At 47.6% G+C, this 23,905-nt stretch overlaps 1 protein-coding gene across 3 annotated transcripts in view; it reads right to left on the bottom strand.

The window, feature by feature from the left end:
- Positions 1-7,758: 7,758 nt before the first annotated feature.
- The window catches only part of LOC112407265 (nuclease EXOG, mitochondrial), a 34,809-nt gene continuing 18,662 nt past the window's right edge, over positions 7,759-23,905 (bottom strand). The window contains exons 6-12 of one of the 3 annotated variants that reach the window (XR_003004713.1): positions 21,868-22,369; positions 19,459-19,559; positions 19,260-19,363; positions 12,681-12,734; positions 11,095-11,263; positions 9,470-9,587; positions 7,759-8,207 (exon numbers count right to left, since the gene is read on the bottom strand). Coding sequence is in view for 1 of the 3 variants with exons in the window: in XM_024756491.1 (XP_024612259.1) it covers positions 21,908-22,369 (462 nt within the window). In the remaining 2 variants the exon portion in view is untranslated. Of the gene's footprint in view, positions 8,208-9,469; positions 9,588-11,094; positions 11,264-12,680; positions 12,735-19,259; positions 19,364-19,458; positions 19,560-21,780; positions 22,370-23,905 lie in introns of those variants that run through there. The other 2 variants (XR_003004718.1, XM_024756491.1) reach the window with 2 other exon arrangements.

Genomic DNA, 23,905 nt, shown 5'->3' with positions numbered 1-23,905 from the left:
TTTGGGGAATGGACACAGAGTTGGAAATAATCTCGAATTCGAAGCTTAGCATCAATATTTTGTATTAAGAAAATATTACCTCTCTGTTTGATTGCTTTGTCATAGCACCTAGACAAACATTTGAAAATTATTAGACATATTACAATGCAGATAATGGTTAAAATACACCTTTGTAGTATTCTTCAAAATAATCCTATTTCAGATGGCAACCAGGAAAATAAGTTTTGGAGTGCTTCCTTTTTACAGATATTTAGTAACCAAGGAGGCTTTTGCTGGGAGGCTATAGCTTGAGCTGTCTCATTTGCTATTACTATTTTTAAAGTAGGAAAAAGGTTTCATAGTTACAAGACCTTGAGAGGATAAGGTTGCAGTTGGCAGCTGCCATTAGATATTGTTTTGAAAATGGCTGATGGTATTCTTAAGTCTGATAAAGTTTAGCGAATTCAAGTTTGCAGTAGTGTAGGAACATGTCTGAACCCACATCCATACTGGCCACCTAGTTCCATTTTGGACGTCTGAACCAGTTATTTCATTTTGATTTTTTTAATGGCTAAAGCAGATGTACAATGCATGTTTAATAGACCCAAAATAGACCCACTGATTGATAATCAATATGTTTTTCCAACGTTGCCAGAGTGGTCGCCCAGTTGCCTGCTCTGGGTCCATTTATGTCCCTTGGTCCTATGCCTTTTTTTTTTTTTTTTTTTTTTGCTTAGTTCTCCATGTTGGGGGAAAACTCATCAGATATCATGAACAGGCTCACAGGTATGTGAATAGGAAAATGCTTTGCAGGCTATACAGTTTATCACTTGTACTTAATTGTCACACAAGCATTGTACACGTTTAGCAATACACTTAAAACAAGCAGGGATACATGTCATGAATATTTATACTCTGTTACAACTTCACTAGAGAATTTTTTTCATGCTGAACACTGGGGTCAAAAATATGGTTAGAAGTAAAACAATAACTTTCCGTTTTGATAGGAAGACAAACATTTGATAAACAGTGCAGTCTGAATTAGTTGGATGGTTCTTACGGGCCTGGTCCAGATTTTTATGTCAGCTGTCTTCCACTGCTGTTGACTTCTTTTCATCCTGATGTGGGTGTCGTTTGGAGTTAGCAGTCTTTTCTATAGACATTCAAATGCACAGGCCCTTCTTAAATGGGAAATATGAAATCTAGTAAATTCCCTTCAGTTTTGTGGTACATATCATAGTTAAGAGTATCTTTTAAGGGTCTTTTTATTTAGTTTACTGACAGTCCTTTAAATAATATCTTTTCCAGTGTGCATAATCTCTTCGTTGTAGGTCACAGGGCATCTGATCTTCATCCAAAGATATAGAGTACCATGATTGGCTTTAGAAACAAGCTTAGGATATTCTTTTACTAGTTTAATTAAACTTTATAATAAGGTAACAGCATAAGGAGCCATCTTGGACATAGATAATAAATACAAAGCCTCAATAAATACAAAACTTCAATATCCACAAAGCTATACTATTGAAACATAATTTTTCTCTCTAGATTATCCTCACTTTTTACAAAGTCCAGCCAAATTAAGGCTGATTTGTTCAAAATAAGTCTGGTTTCAATATACATCGCCAGATTATTCATATAAATGTAATTGCTCATATAGGCTCATTTATATTGGCTGCACTGGAACTCTTCATTAGGAATCTCAGATCAAACTTTTTTTTTTTTGCTTTTAATTTCCTCTTTTTTATTTTACATCTTTATCGAAGTATAATTGCTTTACAATTGTGTGTTAGTTTCTGCTTTATAACAAAGTGAATCAGTTATACATATACATATGTCCCCATATCTCTTCCCTCTTGCGTCTCCCTCCCTCCCACCCTCCCTATCCCACCCCTCCAGGCAGTCACAAAGCACCAAGCTGATCTCCCTATGCTTTGCGGCTGCTTTTATATTTATAATTGTTATATCTTCTTCTTGGATTGATCCCTTGATCATTATGTAGTGTCCTTCTTTGTCTCTTGTAATATTCTTTATTTTAAAGTCTATCTTGTCTGATATGAGAGTTGCTACTCCAGCTTTCTTCTGGTTTCCATTTGCATGGAATATCTTTTTCCATCCCCTTTTCAGTCTGTGTCTTTAGGTCTGAAGTGGGTCTCTTGTAGACAGAATATATATGGGTCTTGTTTTTGTATCCATTCAGCCAATCTGTGTCTTTTGGTGGGAGCATTTAGTCCATTTACATTTAAGGTAATTATCGATATGTATGTTCCTATTCCCATTTTCCTAATTGTTTTGGGTTCGTTAATGTAGGTCTTTTCCTTTCACTGACTCCTGCAGCACCAAGAGCCTTTCATCCACATGGCTCAGAATAAAAGGGAGAAAAAGTAGAAAGAAAGGAAGGAAGGAGGGAAGGAAGGCAAAAAAGAAAGAAGATAAAGTAAAATAAAATAAAATAGTTATTAAAATAAAAAATAATTATTAAGAAAAAATTTAAACAAAACAAACAAAAAGAACTGCATAGAACCCTAAGACAAATGGTGGAAGCAAAGCTATACAGACAAAATCTCACACAGAAGCATACACACTCATAAAAAGAGGAAAAGGGGAAAAAATCATAAATCTTGCTGTCAAAGTTCACCTCCTCAATTTGGGATGATTCGTTGTCTATTCATGTATTCCACAGATGCAGGGTACATCAAGTTGATTGTGGAGGTTTAATCCGCTGCTTCTGAGGCTGCTGGGAGAGATTTCCCTTTCTCTTCTTTGTTCTCACTGCTCCTGGGGCTCAGCTTTGGATTTGGCCCCGCCTCTGCATGTAGGTCGCCGGAGGGCGTCTGTGCTTTGCTCAGACAGGACGGGGTTAAAGGAGCCGCTGATTCGGGGGCTCTGGCTCACTCAGGCCGGGGGGAGGGAGGGGTACAGATGCAGGGCGAGCCTGCGGCAGCAGAGCCCGGTGTGACATTGCACCAGCCTGAGGCGTGCCGTGCGTTCTCCCGGGGAAGTTGTCCCTGGATCCTGGGACCCTGGCAGTGGCGGGCTGCACAGGCTCCCCGGAAGGGAGGTGTGGATAGTGACCTGTGCTCGCACACAGGCTTCTTGGTGGCGGCAGCAGCAGCCTTAGCGTCTCATGCCTGTCTCTGGAGCTCCTTTAAGCAGTGCTCTTAATCCCCTCTCCTCGAGCACCAGGAAACAAAGAGGGAAGAAAAAGTCTCTTGCCTCTAAGGCAGGTCCAGAAAACAGGTCCAGACTTTTCCCTGGACTCCCTCCCGGCTAGCTGTGGTGCACTAACCACCTGCAGGCTGTGTTCACGCTGCTAACCCCAGTCCTCTCCCTGTGCTCCTATGGAAGCCTGAGCCTCAGCTCCCAGCCCCGCCCGCCCCAGCGGGTGAGCAGACAAATCTGTTGGGCTGGTGAGTGCTGGTTGGCACCGATCCTCTGTGCGGGAATCTCTCCGCTTTGCCCTCCGCACCCCTGTTGCTGTGCTCTCCTCCGCCACCCGCAGTCTCCACCCGCGAAGGGGCTTCCTAGTGTGTGGAAACCTTTCCTCCTTCACAGCTCCCTCCCACTGGTGCAGGTCCTGTACATATTCTTTTGTCTCGGTTTATTCTTTTTTCTTTTGCCCTACCCAGGTACCTGGGGAGTTTCTTGCCTTTTGGGAGGTCTGAGATCTAATGCCAGCGTTCAGTAGGTGTTCTGTAGGAGTTGTTCCACGTGTAGATGTATTTCTGGTGTATCTGTGGGGAGGAAGGTGATCTCTGCGTCTTACTCTTCTGTCATCTTCCCGGAAGCCCTTTCAGAGCGAACTTTTAAAAGGCCTCTCAAGGCCAGGCTTGCCTGCAGATTCTGCCTGTGATATCTATAGGTTGGGTAAATGTGTCTCTTTTCCAGGTCTCAAGAGTATCTAGATTCCTGCACATGCCAAGAGACAGTGTTTCCATTCACCTGATAAGGCTGCTCAGAACCCAAGAGTCTCCAATTTCTGGAGGAACCAGGAAGAGAGAAAAAAATAATTTTACCTACAGGTGTAAATTACCAAATTGTTGTAAATCATAAGTAGCTTGAAGAAAAGGGCCAAGGATTAGAAGCCAGCAGTATGTCAGACAATTCATAAAAACGATAATCATATTTAGCAGTTCATTTAATCCGCTATAATTTATTTCATTCTGTTTGAGTCCAGTTTTTCCATTAGTTTTGTTGACCTTGCTTGATGATTGAGGATGATAGAGTGATAATTTCAAGAAATTTGTGACATTAAGTCTTGTATGATTTATCCAGTGAAGTGGGTGTCTTGATCACTGGAGATGGTAGACACTATACTCCAAGTGGGACACACATTTTCTAACCTTTTCCTTTTCATTGTGAGCCATTCCCTGCAGCCAGAGAAATCTCTAACCCATCTAATAGAAAATGAGGTTTGTCAGGGAGCCGGGAAAAGCCAAGAGGGCATCTTGGATTTCCCATAGCCCTGATTTTTAAAAATTTACAGCTATCGTTTATTCATTTTTAAATTCCCTGACTTAGAAGTAGACCATTTCTATGCTATAAGGGCAGGACAGCAGAAATCTGACAATGAGGGGACCAATGTTAACAACATAGAAAATTCTTTTCTCAAAGTACCTTTTTCACAATCCTTTAATCACTTTCTGGATTCATATTAATTTGTCCCTTATTTTTTTCCATCCAGAAACAACCAACTGTAGGACAAAATTATCATCATTTTTTTCCTCAACAAAAATATCTGCAATCTTTATACCTTCTCTCACTGGCAATACATCTCCTACTTGCTTTACACACTGAAATGTTTCCCTTATCATTTTATTAGCCTTAATTACATATTATAATTTTTAACCCTTAAAAAAACCCTTGCACTTTCCTGGTGGCACAGTGGTTAAGAATCCACCTGCCAATGCAGGGGACACAGGTTTGGGCCCTGGTCTGGGAAGATCCCACATGCTGCAGAACAACTAAACCTGTGCACCACAACTACTGACCCTGTGCTCTAGAGGCTGCGAGCCACAACTACTGAAGCCTGGGCACCCAGAGCCTGTGCTCTGCAACAAGAGAAGCCACCGCAATGAGAAGCCCGCGCACCACAACGAGGAGTAGCCCCTGCTCGCCGCAACCAGAGAAAGCCTGCGTGCAGCAACCAAGACCCAAAGCAGCCAAAAAAAAATTAATTAAAAAAACAACAACCCTTAATCTCTAGTGAGAACCAAGAAAGCGACTGAATTGTCTGTCATATTGGCATTCTCTGATTAGCAGACTTAGGAACACATTCTATAATCTCAAAAAACATGCATGTTCCCAAAGCACAATTTCTTTTCTCAAAGTGCCACAAGACATGTGTCTAATAAATGCAATTTTTTTTTTTTTTTTTTGCAGTAGGCGGGCCTCTCACTGTTGGGGCCTCTCCCGTTGCGGAGCACAGGCTCGACGCGCAGGCGCAGGCTCAGCGGCCAGGGCTCACGGGCCCAGCCGCTCCGCGGCATGTGGGATCTTCCCGGCCCGGGGCACAAACCTGTGTCCCCTGCATCGGCAGGCGGACTCTCAACCACTGCGCCACCAGGGAAGCCCATGCAAACATCTTTTGTTTCCCTCTTGCAAGAAGACAAAAGTAGGTAAATTTAGATCTCATTTGTAAGCACTTACTTTTCTTTAAGCCAATTAAATAGAGCTCATTTACAAATTAACCTCAGCAATATTATCCAAAGTCAGAGACACATACTGAGACATACATACAGATGGAGGGAGATCTCACTGTTTCATCTTTTTATATTTCATGAATCAGGCACTGTAATTAAACTTATCAGTTTATGAATAACAGAACAAATTTACACATTTGATTTTAAAGGCTTCTTTTTCTTCCCTCCTTTCCTTCCCCTCCTTGGCTTGAGGCTCTACTAATTAACCTAAGACTGAAGTCCCAGGCACAGTGGGCTGTGTTTGTACTTCAAGGACATGATAAGAGTTAACTTCAAGTTTTCTCCTAAGAATAGTTTTGTCCTCTCAAGGTCAGTGTTCTGAACAAAAGTATTTTATCAAGCCAGCTTTCTCTAACTGCACATGCAAAATGGACCAGTTTTGGAATTTCAAAAGAGTTTCATCTCAACCAGTTTTCTCTGGAGTCTACAGAATATTGTGACCACATGGTGTTAAATTATTTTTTCCCTATTTATAGGGTTATAATTATAGGTTGACCAGGCTGCCAAAATTTTCCCTAGTGGGCTGTCAGATGGAATCAAAGAAGAAGCACTTCCCACATTGAGTCAAATTAAACACTTGCCAGCAAAACCAAAGGCAAACCAAATCCTTGTCTGGCAAACAGAAGCCACAAACAAAAAAAACCCCAAACAGCCCAAGGCTCAAATTGGTTGCCAAGTCCCACTAAGCCCATGACCTTAGTCTAAGCTGCTCCTTACAAACTGGATCTAAAAAATCCACCCCCCAAAAAGATAAATAAAAAATTCCCAAACGGCAACAGAAGGTCCCCCAAATGGACAAGGTTGAGGGTCCTCGGAGTGCACGCCAGGGGGCTTACCGAAGTGCTGGCAGAGGTGCTGCAACGTCTCAAACTCTACCTTGCTCCTTCCCCAAAATATCTTCTCAGAGCAGGAAGTCCGGACCCGTGTGGGCAGAAGGAGAGGGGGATGTCCTCAAGGCAAAGGTGGCCTTGGCAGCTGCTAGGACAGCTTCTCTCCTGTCTTCCATCCCCGCCTCGGAGCTCCAACTACCGAGATGGCAGGCCGGGTATGATCAGGGCACAGCCCTACGGCAGGGGATCCCTGGCAATCCGGCCTCCAGAGGAGTCCTCCAACCCTCCGCTCTCTCGATGAAGGCTGGTGTGGAGAGAAACCTCAGAGCATCCGACCAAACACAGGGGCACCTCAAGGCCACCTGCACACAGGTCGATCCTGGATGAGCCCCCAGAATTCTACTGCCAAAACTCGGCCTCTGTTCACTGGTGCCAAATAGAAATGCAGAGACAGAGTTTTGGGTGAAGCAGAAAAGAATAGCTTTTACTACTTCGCCAGGCAAAGGGGGCCACAGCAGGCTAATGCCCTCAAGACTGTGTGACCCAACGTGGAGGGGGTGATTAGCTCGCAGACAATTCTCGGATTGGTTGGCATTAAGGCGAAGTTTCAAGCTTCTGGTTTCAACCAGTCTAGGGTCTATGTTTTTGTGGTCAGCAGTTTTCATCTGGAGAGGGTCTGCTTTCTGTAAAAACAACTCAGGAATGTGTGTCAGGCCTTTATATCTTTCAGGGAACTGTGGGTTTCATGATTCTGCTATGTGGCAGAATTATAGTCTAAATTGTTACCAGTTCCTCAGCCCAACAGCTTTTCTTTGTTTCTCTATCTTCACATTTCCCAATCATTAACTCTTGAGTCAGCATTTTATCACAAAAGACAAGGACACAGGGGCTTATACACGGTTTCAATACTAACTGAAGTAAGTCAGACAAAGACAAATGTAATATGATATCACTGGATGTGGAATCTACAAACTGATACAAGTGATCTAATTTACAAAACAGAAACGGACTCAAAACAAATTTATGGTTACCAAAGGGGAAAGGTGGCAGAAGGGATAAATGAGGAGGTTGGGACTAGCATATATACCCCAATATATATAAAATAGATGATAATCAACAAGCACCTTCTGTATAGCACAGGGAACTCTACTCAACACTCTTTAATAACCTATATAGGAAAGGAATCTGAAAAAGAACAGATATATGTCTATGTATAACTGAATCAAGTTGCCAAACACCTAAAAACACACAACATTGTAAATCAACTGTACTCCAAGAGAAAACAAAAGTTAAATTAAAAAAAAAATGCCTACAATGTTCCCCTCAGGCCTCAGTGACCTGGGCTAGTGTCACATTCCTGGAGCCTGAGCAGGCGTGGGTCCCAAGGCTGGACTGTCATGGGGCTGAGGGAGCTGGGGAGGATCTGCCAGCAAATGAAGCCCCCCTTGGACCTGTAGTGCCTGGTGCCCTCTGCACAGGACCACAACCTCCAGATCCAGGCGGGACCCCCTACAGCTAAAACAAGCCCAGTGCACCCAAAGGGTGGTGGACTCTCAGGGCCGGAAGAACTTTGAAAAGTCACCTGGTCTCCACATCTGCTGGGAAGGTTCCCACCTCCATCTTTCTTCCTTAGGGTCGCCCCACCTCTGGACAACAGCACCTTCAGCAAAGTGGTTTTCCAGGGTTGGGATTTGCCCTAGGGGTGAAAGGGTAAGGGGGATGAAGTAATGAGACACAACCCTTCGGGTGTTTGTTCTGGCACATTCCACTCTAATTTACAACCCAGGAACATACTGTTTAAAAAAAAAAAAAAAAGATTCTCAACATCACTGATTATTAGAGCAATGGAAATCAAAGCTACAAAGAGGTATCACCTTTCACCAGTCAGAATGGCCATCATCAAAAAGTCTACAAACAGCAGCAGTTGCAGAGGGTGTGGAGAAAAGGGAACCCTCCTAAGCTGCTGGTGGGAGTGGAAGCTGGTAACAGCCACTATGGAGTACAGTATGGAAGTTTCTTTAAAAACTAAAAATAGAGCTACCGGATGATCCGGCAATCCCAGTGCTGGGCGAATATCCGGAGAAAACCATAATTCAAAAAGACCCACGCACCACATTGTTCACTGCAGCACTCTTTACAATAGCCAAAACACTAGCAACCAAACTGTCCGTGGACAGATTAATGAATAAGATGTGGTACATACAGACAATGGAACATTACTCAGCCATTAAAAAGAATGAAATAATGCCATTTGCAGCAACACGGATGGACCTAGAGATGATCATACTAACTGAAGTAAGTCACACAGGGAAAGACAAACATCACATGATGTCACTTAGAGGTGGAATCCAAAAGTTGATACAAATGAACTTATTTACAAAACAGAAACAGGCTCACAGACTTAGAAAATAAACTTACGGTTACAAGGGAAAGGTGGGGAAAGGGATAAATGAGGAGGTTGGGATTAGCGTATACACCCCAATATATATAAAATAACAAGGACCTACAGTATAGCACAGGGAACTCTACTCAACTCTGTAATAACCTATATGGGAAAATAATCCAAAAAAGAATAGATATACGTCTATGTATAGCTGTTGAATACCTAAAACAAACACAACATTGTAAATCAACTGTAGTCCAATATAAAGTAAAAATTAAATTAAAAAAAAGAAAAAAGAAATGCCTACTATATTCCTCTCTGGCCTCGGTGACCTGGGCTGGTGTCACATCAATGGAGCCTGAGCCGGCTTTGTTCTCATGGCTGGACTGTCCTGGGGCTGAGGGAGCTGGGGAAGATGTACCAGCAAATTAGCCCCCCTTGGACCTGTAGTGTCTGGTCCCCTCTGCATGGGATCACAATTTCTAGATCCAGGCAGGTCCTCCTACAGCTAAACAAAGCCTAGTGCAACCAAAGAATGGTGGACCCTCAGGGCTGTAAGAGCTTTGAAAAGTCACCTGGTCTCCACGTGTTCTGGTGGCGGGCTTCCCACCTCCAGCCTCCTTGCTTAGAGTCGCCCTGCCTCCGGATGACAGCACACTCAGCCAAGCGGTTTTGCAGGGGTTGGGATTTTACCTGGAGGTTGAAAGGTAAGGGGGAGGAAGTAATGAGACATAACCCCCTTGGGTATTTCTTCTGGCACATTCCACTGTAATTTACAATCCCCAAACACAACTTTTGACTTTCCAAGGCTTTGGTTGCCTGAGCATCCAAGCTGGGCATGAAGAAATCCTGCCGCCTTGGGGCCGTTTCCCGTAACAACAACTTTAAAACTGTTTCTCATGGGCACTTCATATTAACAAGGCCTGTGGGACTGTAAATGACACCTGCCCTCCAGAAATGTCCTGGGGGAGGTAATCCAAAAAGAAGACTGTCACGAAGCCAATTTCAAGACGTAACTTTCACTCACACTCTTTTAAAAAAAAAAGCACATGACAAGATGATCGACATCCCTAATTATTATACAAATGCAAGTCAAAGCTACAATGAGGTATCACCTTGCATCAGAGTGGCCATCATCAAAAAGTCTACAAACAATAAATGCTAGAGAGGATGTGGAGAAAAGGGAACCCTCCTACGCTGTTGGTGGGAATGTAAATTTGTTCAGCCAATGGAGAACAGTATGGAGACTCCTCAAAAGCTAAAAATAGAGTTGCCATATGATCCAGCAATTCCACTCCTGGGCATATATCCAGAGAAAACCATAATTTGAAAAGATACAGGGACTTCCCTGGCAGTCCAGTGGGTGAGACTCTGCGCTTCCACAGCAGGCAGCGTGGGTTTGATCCCTGGTCAGGGAACTAGGATCCCGCATGCCACCTGGCATGCCACCCCCCAAAAAAAAACAGAAGAAAAAGATACATGCACCCCAATGTTCACTGTAGCTATTTACAATAGCTAAGACATGGAAGCAACCTAAATGACCATCTACCAATGAATGGATAAAGAAGATGTGGTACACAGAGACAATAGAATATTACTGAGCCATAAAAAAGAATGAAATAATGCCATTGGCAGCAACATGGATGGACCTAGAGATAATCATACTAAGTGAAGTAAGTCAGACAAAGACAAATATCACATGATATCACTTATATGTGGAATCTTTAAAAAATGATATAAATGAACTAATTTACAAAACAAACAGACTTCGAAAATAAACTTATGGTTACCAAAGGGGAAAGGTGGAGAAAGGGATAAACGAGGAGGCTGGGATTACCATATACACCCTAATGTATATATAAAACAGATAATCAACCAGGACCTACTGTATAACACAGGAATTCTGCTCAATACTCTGTAATAACCTTAAAGGAAAAAGAATTTGAAAAAGAATAGGTACAGGTGTATGTATAACCAAATCACTTTGCTCTATACCTGAAACTAACAGAACATTGTTAATCAACTATACACTGCTCCCATGTAAAGTAAGAATTAAAAGCAAAACAAAACCATGAGGACAGGGTTTAAGTGCGCTTTACTCAGCACCACGGCCGGTCCCTTGCTCAGCGGCTGGCACGCGGCAGTGGCTCAGTAACCCTTTGTGGAGCCCGTGGAGGGTGGGGGAGGCTGGGTCACTCACCATAAGGGCCAGGCCTCCCCTCTGACATGCTCCAGGTCACTACCGCTTGGAATGGGCCAGTGCAGGAGCTCCTCACTGTTCTTGAAGCCAAAACTTGGATTCTGGGCTTGGGGCCCCTTGTGTGGGTCTCTGTAGCTGCCTGAAGTGGGCTGGGAGGTGTCAGGCGCATCTGGAGGGAGGCAAGAGTGGGCCTTGCGGTCACCACACCGCCACAGCTGTCACCCGGCCACTGGGGTGAGGCTGGGGTCCAGGTTCCGTGAGGGACGGATGCCGGCTCCTGTGTCAGAAGGCAGGCATGCAGCCCAGGATCTCAGCCCTTGGCAAGGAGAGAGATGCTCCTGGACAGACGTCAGCTCTCACCCTGGGGCCAGGCTGCTCCCTGCCCCGTGCCAGCCACTCTTCCGCCTCAGCCTTGACGGCCACGAGACTCAGTGCTGGGAGGCTGGGAGGGGCAGGGAGACAGCACAGGCACTCACTCCTACAGGCAGAGACAGAGCGGGCGGCGGCCGAGAGCTAGGAGGTGCCAAAGGCACCGCGGATGGGCTGGGGAAGCCGCAGGACTGTGTCTCCTGCACACCCCTCCAGCTCACCGTCCTGTGCGCTGCCTGAGGGCTGGGGAAGGCCAGGCCGGCCCGCTCGCACCACACTCTCTGGCCCCCGCCCCGTGCCTGGCACAGAGAGCAGCCCCGGAATGCTGGCACAAGAGACACCCCCTCAACCCAGCCGTTCACCGTCCACTGGGTTCACCTGGATCCTCTCCTCCATTTGAGTCCTTCCTGCCCTTCTGTTCTCTTAGGTCCCTGGCTCCTATTCTCACCCACAGCCCCACCTTCCACTCTGTTCTTCTGGAAGGACGCCACCTACATGAGATGCTCGCCTACGTGGAGAGGCAGGTGCGGATTCACACACATGCACACTCAAGGCACAGCAACCAGGATCCGTGTTGGGGAGCGAGCAGGGCGTGACCATAGGGAGATGCCTAAAATCCTAAGAAGGAACCTCAGGCTTCCTGTCCCAACCACCCTGGACCAGGGGCCTCAGGACATTCCCAGGGACAGAGGCAGGCAGACAGGCCTGAGGTGGGGGCCGAGGGATTTGGTTCAGAAATGACACTCAAAGCCCGGCAGCTGCCAAGCTCTGTCTCAGGGGATCCTGGGGCGATCCCAGAGGGACCCAGGGGGCCCCCACGCAAGGTGCCTCTCTCCTGTGGGCGTCCCAAGTCAGCCTGAAGGGCAGGGGACGGGGACGGGCCAAGCCCAAGCCCAGCACGTACAATCACCACTCCGACAGGCACTTCCTCCCAGGCCAGTTCACGGGGCTGGCATCCACGGGCAGCTGCCAGGCACCTGCTGCCGGAGAGAAAAGCCCCATCGCCCCAGCGTTCGTGGAGGGAGGCGCCAGCTCGGATTCCAGAAAGGCGTGAAAGTCGAAGCAGAGCCCCCCTCCCCGGATGTGGGCTGACCGGTGGCGGTACATCCTGCCCTCCCACCCCGCTGTCCTCCGGCCCGGCCTCTGTGGGGCTGAGCTTGCCTCCTGTATTTGCTCTTGGAGCCGTGTCTCCTGGGGACCGTCTGTCTGCCACTCACCCTCTTGGGCTGCACTCCCTCTTCCTGGACAGCCACGGACCAGGCTGCTTCTGCCTGCAAGGCAATGGGAGATGCTGCAAAGACGGAGCACGGGGAGGGCTTGACCAAGAGGAGAGGCTGGCTCGACAGAGATAATTGGGCCTCCTGTATCCTGTATCAATCCATCACATTTATGGTCTTCTCTCCAGACAGGAGACAACGAGGAAATGACAAAAGCCAATAAGGCCAATAAATAAAGGGTAATGGAATAACCAGTACAGGCAGCCCATCCTCTGAGCCCCAGAGCCAGGAGCAGGGCCGAGCCCTCCCCTGTGTGTGTCTTCACTTCAGCCACACGCACCAGGGGACAGGTAACACCGGTCAGCAGCCCCCATGGGGTTTTCAGCTGAAGCTCCAGCTGCTCAGGCCAAAAACCCTGGCATCATCCCTACCTCCTCTCTCTCACACACCCCACATCCAATCCAGCAGGAAATCCTGCCGGCTCTGCCTTCAAAATATATCCCAAGTCAGACCACTCCTCAACACCACCGTCGCCACGCTGGTCTGAGCCACCAACGTCTCTTACCTGGATTCTTACAAAGGCCTCCTGGTTGGTCCTTGGCCCAGACCTTTCTCAACACAGCAGCCAGTGGCGTCTATTAAAAGGCAAGTTGCACAGAACCCCCGAGTGGCCCCCATCACACTCAGAAAACAGCCTGAGCCCTCTGCAGCCCCCCAATGCACCCCCCTCCCCAGGACCTGTCTGAGCCCGTCTACAACCCCAGCTCTTACTCCACTTCAGCCACACCAGCTCCTTGCTGGCTCCTGCCCAGGCCGTGCACGCATGCCTCACCTGAGGGCTTCAGCAGTGGCTGTTCCCACTCTGTCACAGTCTTCTCCCAGAGAGTGCATGGCGTCCCTCTCTTTCCTCGGATGTCACTTTCTCAATGAGGCAACAATGACCATCGTACTTTCTATCCTCTCCAGCCCACTGTTTCTATCCTTAGATCACATTCCGTGGGGTATAATTTACACGTAACAAATTCATCCTTTTTAAGATCTTAACCCTTCTTTCCTTTTTTAATATTTATTTATTTTTGCTGCACTGGGTCTTAGCTGCAGCATGTGGGATCTAGTTCCCTGACCAAGGATCAAATCTGGCCCCCTTACATTGGGAGCTTGGGGTCTTAGCCACTGGACCACGAGGGAAGTCCCAAAATTCACTCTTTTTAAATGCGCAGTGTGGTGAGTTTTGACAAATGTATAAGCAGTAATCACCACCACCAAAATCAAGATATCAAATATTTCCATCACGTCCTCATGCTCCTTCGCATTCAACCCCTTTCCCAGCCCCAGTCCCTGGAAACCACTGAGGTGTTTTCTGCTCCTGTAGTTCTTTTTTCTGGAGCATTCATTTGAATGGAATCATACTGCACATAGCCTTTGTGTCTGGATGCTGTCACTTAGCATAATGCATTTGAACCTCATCCGTGTTGCTGCCTGTGTCGGTTTGTTCCTTTTCATTGCTGAGAGGTACTCCATTAAATGGAGGTACCATGGTTGGTTTTGCATTCAATAGTTGATGGACTGGACATTTGGGTTGTTTACAGTTTTTTGCCATCAGGAATAAAGCTGCCGCTATCAACATTGTGTACTTGTGTTTGTGTGATCATATGTTTTATCTCTTGGGTAAATGCCTAGAAATTTAGTTTCAGGGGACAACTAATCCGTTTCATCTGATTAGTATATGTTTAACTCTATAGAAGTTGTCAAATGTTTTCCAAAGTGGTTGCTCATCATTCATTCCCACCAGCAATGAGAGTTCCAGTTGCTTGGGCTTCCCTGGTGGCGCAGTGGTTGGGAGTCCGCCTGCCGATGCAGGGGACATGGGTTCGCACCCCGGTCTGGGAAGATCCCACATGCGGCGGAGCGGCTGGGCCCGTAAGCCATGGCCGCTGAGCCTGCACGTCCGGAGCCTGTGCTCCACAACGGGAGAGGCCACAGCAGTGAGAGGCCTGAGTACCACAAAAAAAAAAAAAGAAAAGAAAAAAGAGAGTTCCAGTTGCTCCATATCCATGCCAACATTTGGAATTGTCAGTCTTTTTTTTTCCTTTAATTTTAGCCAATTGGGTGGGTGTATCCTATAATTTTAATCTGCATTTCCCTGATGACTAATGATGACAAATGATGTTGAGCATCTTTTCATGTGCTTATTAGCCATTCCTATATCCTCCTTGGTGAAATGTCTGCTATTGTTTTTAAGGAGCTCTAAAGAAATGCTTTATATATTAATACATATGCCACCATTTGAAGGAGCAAAACTCCCTGTGCAGTGTGAAAACATTCCATTGCTCTGCATGGGCTGGCTGTATCATCTGGAGAAACTGACCTCACTGTTCCAGTCTCCCTTTTCTCATCTGTAAAATGGGCATGACAGTACTTACCTCCTAAGGTAGTGTGAGGATTGTGTAAACTAAGACACATGAAGAATCTACAATAATCCCTAGTACACAGTAGCACTTAATAGATATCCAGCATGATAATGATGAGCATGACTACCAGCCCCCGTGTGACTTGTTCATGCCAATCCAATTTCCCTCTTCCAGAGCCCTGTGTTTTCATCTGTAAATGGTTAGGGACAATCTCTAAGTCCCTTCCACAGTAACATCCACTAATTTCCTGAATTGCTCTCTGTTTACTGACACACCCCTCACAGGTCCCTTTCTCCACCCAGGGGCACCCCCAATAGCCACCCACCCCCGGGACACTAGTTACACACACAATGCAGCAGAAAGCTCCCCCCAGCCCGTCCTTCCTGACACGCAGAATAACCTAGGCCCCAGCTCCTCAGTCACCAATGAGAGGGACCATGAGAAGCTGGAAGGACCAAGGGGTACAGTGGAGACTGAGGAAGAGCTGGGAAGGGCAGATGACACCAGGCAAGACCAAGGAAGCTGGGAAGGTAGTGTGGCCTTTCGGGGACCCCACCCCCTGCCCCGCAGTGGCCCCGCATGCCCTTCCCTCTCCCCACACCACCCTCTCCCTAGCTCAGCTCCACAGCTCGGGGCGGGGGGAGGGACCAGGCCCTCCATCAGCCACACCCTTCCCCCACCTGACCTCTGGGGGAAGCTGGATCCCCAAGAGAGCCCCTCCCTGGGGGTGTGGGGCAGAGAGGACAGGAGTGTCGGGAAATCAGTCCACACAGACCTGGGGCTGTTGCCAGGTCACCACAGGGAGTGGAAGGAGGTGAGAGAAGGAGGCTGGCCAGCAGGGCCCAGGCCGCTGGCAGGACGGGCCAGAGGTGGCGACTGGGGAACTGAGGGACAGGGAGGCTGGGAGGGCGGAGGGCGTCACAGGGGCTGGGGGCCTGGGGGTTCTAGAAGCCCAGAGCAGGGAGACTAGGAGGCAGTGAGGGGCTGGAGTACAGGAGGCGTGAGGAAGACCATAGGCCAGGGGCATGGCTGGGTCGGGGTGCTGAAGCTCTGGACTTCCCACCCCCAGTCCTCCACTTCCACTAAGTGGGCTCTTTACGCGCACTGTCAGCTCCTCGATTATGGGCAGCCCGCCCAGCCCTCGCCACCCACCTGCTGCCAGGCCCCAGCTGCAGAGCCCCCCGTGCTGATTTCTCTGCTCCTGTGCCCCGGCTGAGGACCACCTGGCCCCATGTGTCTGCTTCCCGTCAGCCCCAGCTGCTGCGTGACCACCCTCCTCCTCCTGTAGAGACTCTGACGTCTGCAGGATAAATAAAAACGGAGCAGTGGGGCCACAGCCTGGCCAGCAGGCCTGACAGCAGCGGGACTCCCCAGGCGTGAGGGACAGGAGGCCCCGGAGCCAAAGGAGTCCCCTTCCTCACTCACTCACTCCTGCTAAGTGATGTTAGCCTACACACGGGACCAACTGGGGAAACCGAGGCACCTGTCCATTCTTCCTTTAGCAAACATGTGCTGAACATCTCCCAGATTCTGGAGTTAAAAAAATGAGCACAAACAGGGGAGGCCCATGCCATCCTGGGGAGACAGACATTAACCTCAAAATCCACAAACCAGGGCTCTTTATAATTACAAAACAGTGAGGGGGTGGGGGACAAAGTACAACGAGTAAGAATATCCAGGGGACGGCGTCAGGGAAGACCTCTGATGAAGACATGGCATTTTTGTTGACTGAGGTGGGTGTTGCCAGGCAGAGAGAGGGAAGGGTCGCAGCCTGGTCCAGAAGGGAAAGGTGGCCCACATGGCTGGCATGGGAGTGAGGGGAAGCCAGGAGCAGAGTGTGGACATGACCCAGGGGCACACAAAGAGGTGCCTTGCTGTACATGCTTTTTTATTATTTGCGGGGAGGGGCACGGTTGCCATCTGGGTTTGTACTTTAGAAAGATCCCACCTCTTGCTCTGAGGGAAAGATCTGTGGGGCATAAGAAAAGATGAGGGGAAACAGGTCAGGTGGTCTCTGTAGGGAGAGATGATGGGGCTTGGACTAGGATGGGGACAGTGGAGGGTGAGAAACTTGGGAGCAATTTTGGATGCAAAACTGGGGGACAGAGCACCCAAGAGTGGGTGGAGGCGCCTCTGCTCTCTGACTAGGACAAGGAAGGTGCCACAAGAGGCAAGCGGCCTCCTCAAGGCCACCTCCTTGGCTGGCCCTCAGGCCTCCTACATGTGGCCCAAAGAGTACTTGGCAAGCAGGATGGATGATTCATTGGGGACCTATTCTATTTAAGAATTAATTCTCCACTATGGAGAAGAGTATGAAGGCTCCTTTAAAAACTAAAAATACAGCTACCATATGATCCAGCAATCCCACTCCTGGGCATATATCCAGAGAAAACTCTAATTTGAAAAGATACATGCACCCCAATGTTCAATGCAACACTATTCACAATAGCCAAGATATGGAAGCAACCTAAATGCCCATCGACAGATGAATGGATAAAGAAGATGTGGTACATACAATGGAATATTACTCAGCCATAAAAAAGAAAATAATGCCATTTGCAGTAATATGGGTGCAACTAGAGATTACCATACTAAGTTAAGTCAGACAGAGAAAAATACCATATGATATCACTTATATGTGGAAGCTAAAATATGACACAAATGAACCTATGAAACAGAAACAGAATCACGGACATAGAGAACAGACTTGTGGTTGCCAAGGGGGAGGGGGTTGGGGGAGGGATGTAGTGGGAGGTTGGGGTTAGCAGACGTAAGCTATTATATATAGAATGGATAAACAACAAGGTCTACTGTATAGCACAGAGAAGTATATTCAATACCCTATGATAAACCATAACGGAGGGCTTCCCTGGTGGTGCAGTGGTTAAGAATCCGCCTGCCAATGCAGGGGACACGGGTTCGAGCCCTAGTCCGGGAAGATCCCACATGCCGCGGAGCAACTAAGCCCGTGTGCCACAACTACTGAGCCTGTGCGCCACAACTACTGAGCCCATGTGCTACAACTACTGAAGCCCACACACCTAGAGCCCATGCTCTGCAACAAGAGAAGCCACCGCAATGAGAATCCCGTGCACCACAACAAAGAGTAGCCCCCGCTCGCCGCAACTAGAGAAAGCCCATGTGCAGCAACGAAGACCCAAGGCAGTCAAAAATAAATTAATTTTAAAAAAACCATAATGGAAAAGAATATAAAAAAAGAATGTATATATATGTGTAACTGAATCACTGTGCCGTACAGCAGAAATACAACATTATAAATCAACTATACTTCAATTTTAAAAAAATAAAGTAAAAAAAGTGAAGTGCTGTGTCTACAACTTACTTTTTTTTAGACAATGATTTACTTTTAAATGGTTCAAGAAAAGAACACCAATGAGACACAATATTGAGGGAGGGCATTCATTGCACTTTCAACTTTTCTGAAAGCTTGAAATTATTCAAAATAAAATTGGGGGGGCGGATTAAACTCCCTAGGCTACTCTGACGTGAGCCAAACATGAGGCGCACTGGACAAGATGACCCTCCTGTCCTATCTAGCCCGAGAGCCTGCTGACTGAGGGGTCCCATCAGTGTGGCATTAGGCCACATTGACCCCTAGAGTGCCGTGCACTCAGAGTGCTGTGCACTCAGAGGGGACCAGCCCTTGGCCGAATTGTCAAGTTCAAGAACATGGAAGAGAAGCCCATCCAAGCACCCCATCTCCCCTTGCCCCAAATTATACAGAGTGTGGTACATCCCACTCGGCCCTCTGATGACCTGAGGGTTGGTCCCTGAAGGTGAGGCTGGACTAGAAAAACAGCACTGGATCCCGTGATAGACCATCTCCATGACGACGCCCAGAAAAGCAGGCCACATGAAGAAGCTGGGCATGGGCGTGGGCAAGAGCAGGGGTTCCATGGTCGATGTGAGGCCACCCCTGACCAGCTCCACCAGAATGAATTAGAGGCTCAAGGAGGAGAGTGAGGGCCCAGAAAGGGGAAGGGCACACGGGGTGGACGTGGTAGGGAGTTAGCAAGGAACAGAGCAGCAGACCCTGGGGTCGGGGACAGGCTGCTGACGGGAAATTGGAGATTCGTCATGTTAACGCCAATGACATTTATGGCCTCACGATCAAGGCAGGGAACACAGGCGACATGGTAATACTCACGGTCACTCCAAGAGCAGGGTTGCAGGCTGAGCCCAGCTCTGTAGGAAGCCATTCATTCCCTTGAGATCACACTCTGTATCTCCTGCTGGGCTCTATTCTAAGTCCTGAAGGAGGGACGGAGGTTTTCAGCCTTTTGAAGATGGAGGCACAAGTGCAGAAACACTAGCAGGTATTTAAGGGGCTAGCACACCCATCCTACCTTTGCCACTTGTGTAAGGTCCCCCTTTGCTGCATATGATATAGGTGAAACAGTCTCAATCCATAGACCAAAGAGCCTGAAGTCTCGAAATAAAGATGTTACTGCAGGTGGAGAGAGATTAGGGAGTGAGTCCCTCGCCCCCAGACGGGTGTCCCAGCAGCAGAGCCTGGGTCCTTCTCCCTCGGCAGCCTCCCTCAGACTAGGGGCTCCCTGAGCATAAACAGAGTGGAACGCAGAGTCCCAGGTGCAGCCTGAGACCGCGGCAGGACCCGGAGAGGGCCCGGCTGGATGGTGATTGGCTCAGGTCAGTAATGAGGTGCTTCTCTGACCAGAGGGACACACCTGATGCTGGGGGGAGGTCTAGGGCTCTGCTGCGTCTGAATCCAAGTACTCAACAGTCCCACGGGGGAGGCGGAAGTGATCTGATCCAGGGGAAAGTCCTGAGCTCTACCCAGTGTTTACATTTCAGTTTGTTTTGGAGGGACTCTTAGTGGAAGTGTTGAGACAACAATTCAAGCACCACTTGTTGTATACCAACAAAACTTTTACATATAATAATGAGGACTGGGAGACACATTTTTTTTATTATTATAAGTAGTTATCTCTTTTTCACAATGACTAGGTAGCATTTTTCATAGGAACTAAAAATGTGTTAAAACACTTTAATTTACTGATCTAAAAATCAAGACTTTCTACCATCGAGGTGGAGGCACAGGAGTGAGAACAGCATGGGAATAACCCCAAGGCTGCTGGATACTGAGGTCAGAGGAGAACGTAGTGACAGGCTCGGGGGACAGTGGACGGGGACTCACCTCTGGAGATGGGCGGTAGGACCCCTCCCACAGAGCCGCCCTCGGGCTCCTGGAAAAACACCCAGACCCCACTGTCACCTCTTCAAGAAGGAGAAAAAGTAACAGATGTTTTTGGTCACAGTGACATTTGGGCTCTTTCTCCTTGAGAAGAAAGAGACTGGCACAAGCTAATGGGGAACAGTGGGATAAAACAGGCTGGCATTAACCGGGCTGAAGTGTTCTGACCCCCCAACTTCTTTCTTGTTTACCCGAATAAAGCAGAACAAGATCAACCATTCTCATCTTACCTTTATCTTAACACCTTGGCATTTCTGTTAGAGACAAACACAAAAACACCACAAAAACTGTTCTGGTAACACCACTTGGAAAGACAGTACTGACAGGACACAGTCAGACAAGTTCCTATGCTCTATTTGAAGATATATTACTGCCTGCACTTATGACAGCCCATGAAAGGATTCCACGTAAACCCAAATCTAGAGATCTGGCTCAGAAAAACAGACACTGTTTCCCCCAGAGGTAACTAACTGTCTTTGGGTCTTTGGGCCAACCAGGTAGACAGGCAGGCACAAAGGCGAGCAAGCCATGAGCTGGTGAATCTGCGGGCAGAGATTCACAAAAGCCCATCTGGAAAGCAAGGAACACATCGATTTGGCACCAGCCAGGCACTAGAAGAACTGCATTTCTGAAGGCCAGCAGGGACTCAGATAGACCCCAGGAAGCACTGCCCTCTACCGTTCAAATACCTGTGACTGTTTCTTCCCAAAGAACTAAGGAGAGTTCAAGTCAGAGGACACTCAAGTCCCTATGGCTCGACTGCAGACAAGAAGCCAGACCCCTCTTACCAAGCAAGCCCCAGGATCACAGACACCCACGGAGGTATGTCCTTGAGCCTCTGTGTCAGGGAAGATTCTAACGTACCCCATGTTATATGCCTCATTCCTTGTGGATTACTTCTTTGGGAAGATGAACCTTGGGCAAAATACTTCAGCTCTCTAAGCCTCAATTTCCTCATGGGTAAAATGAGGATAGTGGTATTTCCCTCAGAGGGTAGCTGTAGGATAATACGTGTAAAGCACTTAGCTTAGCATACAGAACACACTAAGTGAGCAGAAAATGTAGTTGTTGAGTGCTTCTGCATAACAGAAGAGGAGGAACAGCAGGTCCATGAGAGGAGGAACAAGAAACAAATATATGATACACGTGGTCAGGACAATGCATAGAGGTTATGTAAAAGCCATCTCTAAGACCAGCTCAAGTCCCAGGGAAAGAACACGTACAATCTTGGGTTCCAAGAAGGCTGAGCAGATACATCAAAGACACTGTACGATTTAGAGGCAGAAAATATAACGCCTTCACATACAATACATCCAGAGGGACACGCACACAGCGTCATCCCGCAGACACAGCCCTCCTGTTAACTTGACACAAGACCAGCCCGTGATCTGCAGGCGTTAACAGTTTCCTTAGTTTCCCACGTCAAATAAAATATCAACCAAAACATCTGACATCTTTTGGGGAGAACTTTAGTCTGAAATTTAGGATTCCATCATTTTAAAACAAAGCCACTAAAATACAGTATCTGAAGAGGCCGCACCTGCTTCATTATAGATGACATCACGCTTCTGAGACGTGAACTACGAGGACTTTCTCTCCAGGACTCCTGACTGCTCCTGAGCTTTGAGTTCTTCCAGCTTCTTCCTGTAGCGAGTCATGAACTCCTCATCAGGTTCAATGCCTGCGTTCTGCAAATTTTCCATGACCTTTTCCAGTCTGAGTACCGATCGGGCTCCCTCAATCTTTCTTGTGCTCAGGTACAGAGTGAACTCCCTGAAATCCAGGAGCTTACAGGTATCCACCGAGCAGATGTTCTTGATGTCACTAGTCCTATCCAGATGAGGGAAAAACACCAGTCCTGACAACTTCTCCAGCTCCTGCAGGCTCACCTGGAACTCACTTAATTGGGGCTGGAAGCCAATGGCCTTGTTGGGCACCACGAAGGCCCCTAGTGCCAGGGGCTCAGCAGACCTCGGGTTTCTGCGCGCCAGGATCACCTTGTAGAGGTGGGAGGGCACCGCAACATTGTCCTCGCCGATCACCTAAAAGCAAAGCAACCATATTTGCGATGCTTATTTGCACTAGCAGGTCCCAAATTTTTCCTGAAAAGCTTTAAGATGCATTTCTGAAAATGTACTTACAAACTACCCCACCCCACCCCCAATGGATTTAAATTCAGCTGCCAAAGGTAATAATAACCAAGACACAGATTCACAGAGAAGATGAGCATTTAACAGGTAGATTCTGATTGTCTTTAAAGCAATACCATCCCAAAGAGCAGGGGTCCCATTCTCTGCCCTGTCTGTAGGACAAAGGGGTGTCAGGAGTGAGTCCTGGGTTTTTTAATGGACATGAAAAGGTGTCACCTTCTCTCTGTCTCATAATCAGAACTTCTGGTGCTCCTAACATTCCAAGGTCAAAACGACCAGCTTGGGGAACTCCCAGCTCTAGAAATAAAAATACGGCCTTAGTTTACCAAATTCACTAGGGAGCTAAACAAACAGCCTTTCAAGAAACACCCAGACACTCCACATCAGTATTACTATCTCCAGTATCACCTAGACTGTGGCTCATTTTTTAAATTACATTACGTAACTGTAAATGCTGTTTGCTCAGAGTTCTGCACACTCTTGGGTCTGCTGTCAAACACAGAACCCCTGAATGTGTCATCAAATCAGACACTTTGGAAAGGTATCCACACAACGAAAAAGCCAGAGCCAGGGTCAGGCCTGAAAACAACTTGGCTGCCTGTGGAGGCTGGCTGTAATAATGAAATAACACTGTTATGAAACCTTTTCAAATTTCCTTCCAATTGGCTTAGAAGCCATTATCTGCTTTCTGGAAAAGAAAAAACTGAACGTCCATTTCCTTAATGGTCTCCAATAAAATGACACAATCCAGCTACAATAGGCTTGCGGTACTACTGCTCCCCCTGGGCCGGCCCTTCCTTGGCAAGAGGCCTCCCTTCCAGGCCAAACCCGCTCGCTGTGGGAGGCCCCGCTGGGAGCCCAGATAAGGCAGAGGGATGAGAGCTACAGAGGATTCTTTTCTGCTTTTCCCAAGCTCCTACCCACACGGCGCACAGCCTAACAACTCCGAGGCCATCTGCTGCCTAACATGCAGGGAAGTCCCACCGCCAAGGCCAAGTGCAGGGCTGCAGGGAAGACCCATCATTCCACAGGAGTGATCTCTGTAACTGTCTTGGAAGTTAGTGAAAGTGGTTGGTCAGGGTGCAGTTTAGAGTAAGGTTTATGAAACTACACAACCTACAGACACAAAATCCCCCACTGCCGCCCAAGAGGTCATTTATGCATGCTCTTCAAGACCAAAAAACACACTGAAGGTGAGTTCGATGGAGTACACAACTAGCCCACAGATCACCAAGAGATGTTAACTCAACACTGCAACTCAGAGGTCCTGTGCCCGGCACTGCTGGAAATATGGAAAGGAATAATCTTGAAAGTAAATGCCGCTGGCGCTGCTCGCAAGAAGCTTCCCAACCAGGAGAAGAGTCAACACCCACAGCCTTCACTGCAGGCAGAATGTGGTGAGACGCCGATACGGAGCATCAGCAGCAG

The sequence above is a fragment of the Neophocaena asiaeorientalis genome, unplaced genomic scaffold (assembly GCF_003031525.2).
Source record: "Neophocaena asiaeorientalis asiaeorientalis breed wild unplaced genomic scaffold, Neophocaena_asiaeorientalis_V1.1 scaffold265, whole genome shotgun sequence".
NCBI classification, from domain to species: domain Eukaryota; kingdom Metazoa; phylum Chordata; class Mammalia; order Artiodactyla; family Phocoenidae; genus Neophocaena; species Neophocaena asiaeorientalis.
This window is presented reverse-complemented; position numbering and strand designations above follow the sequence as displayed.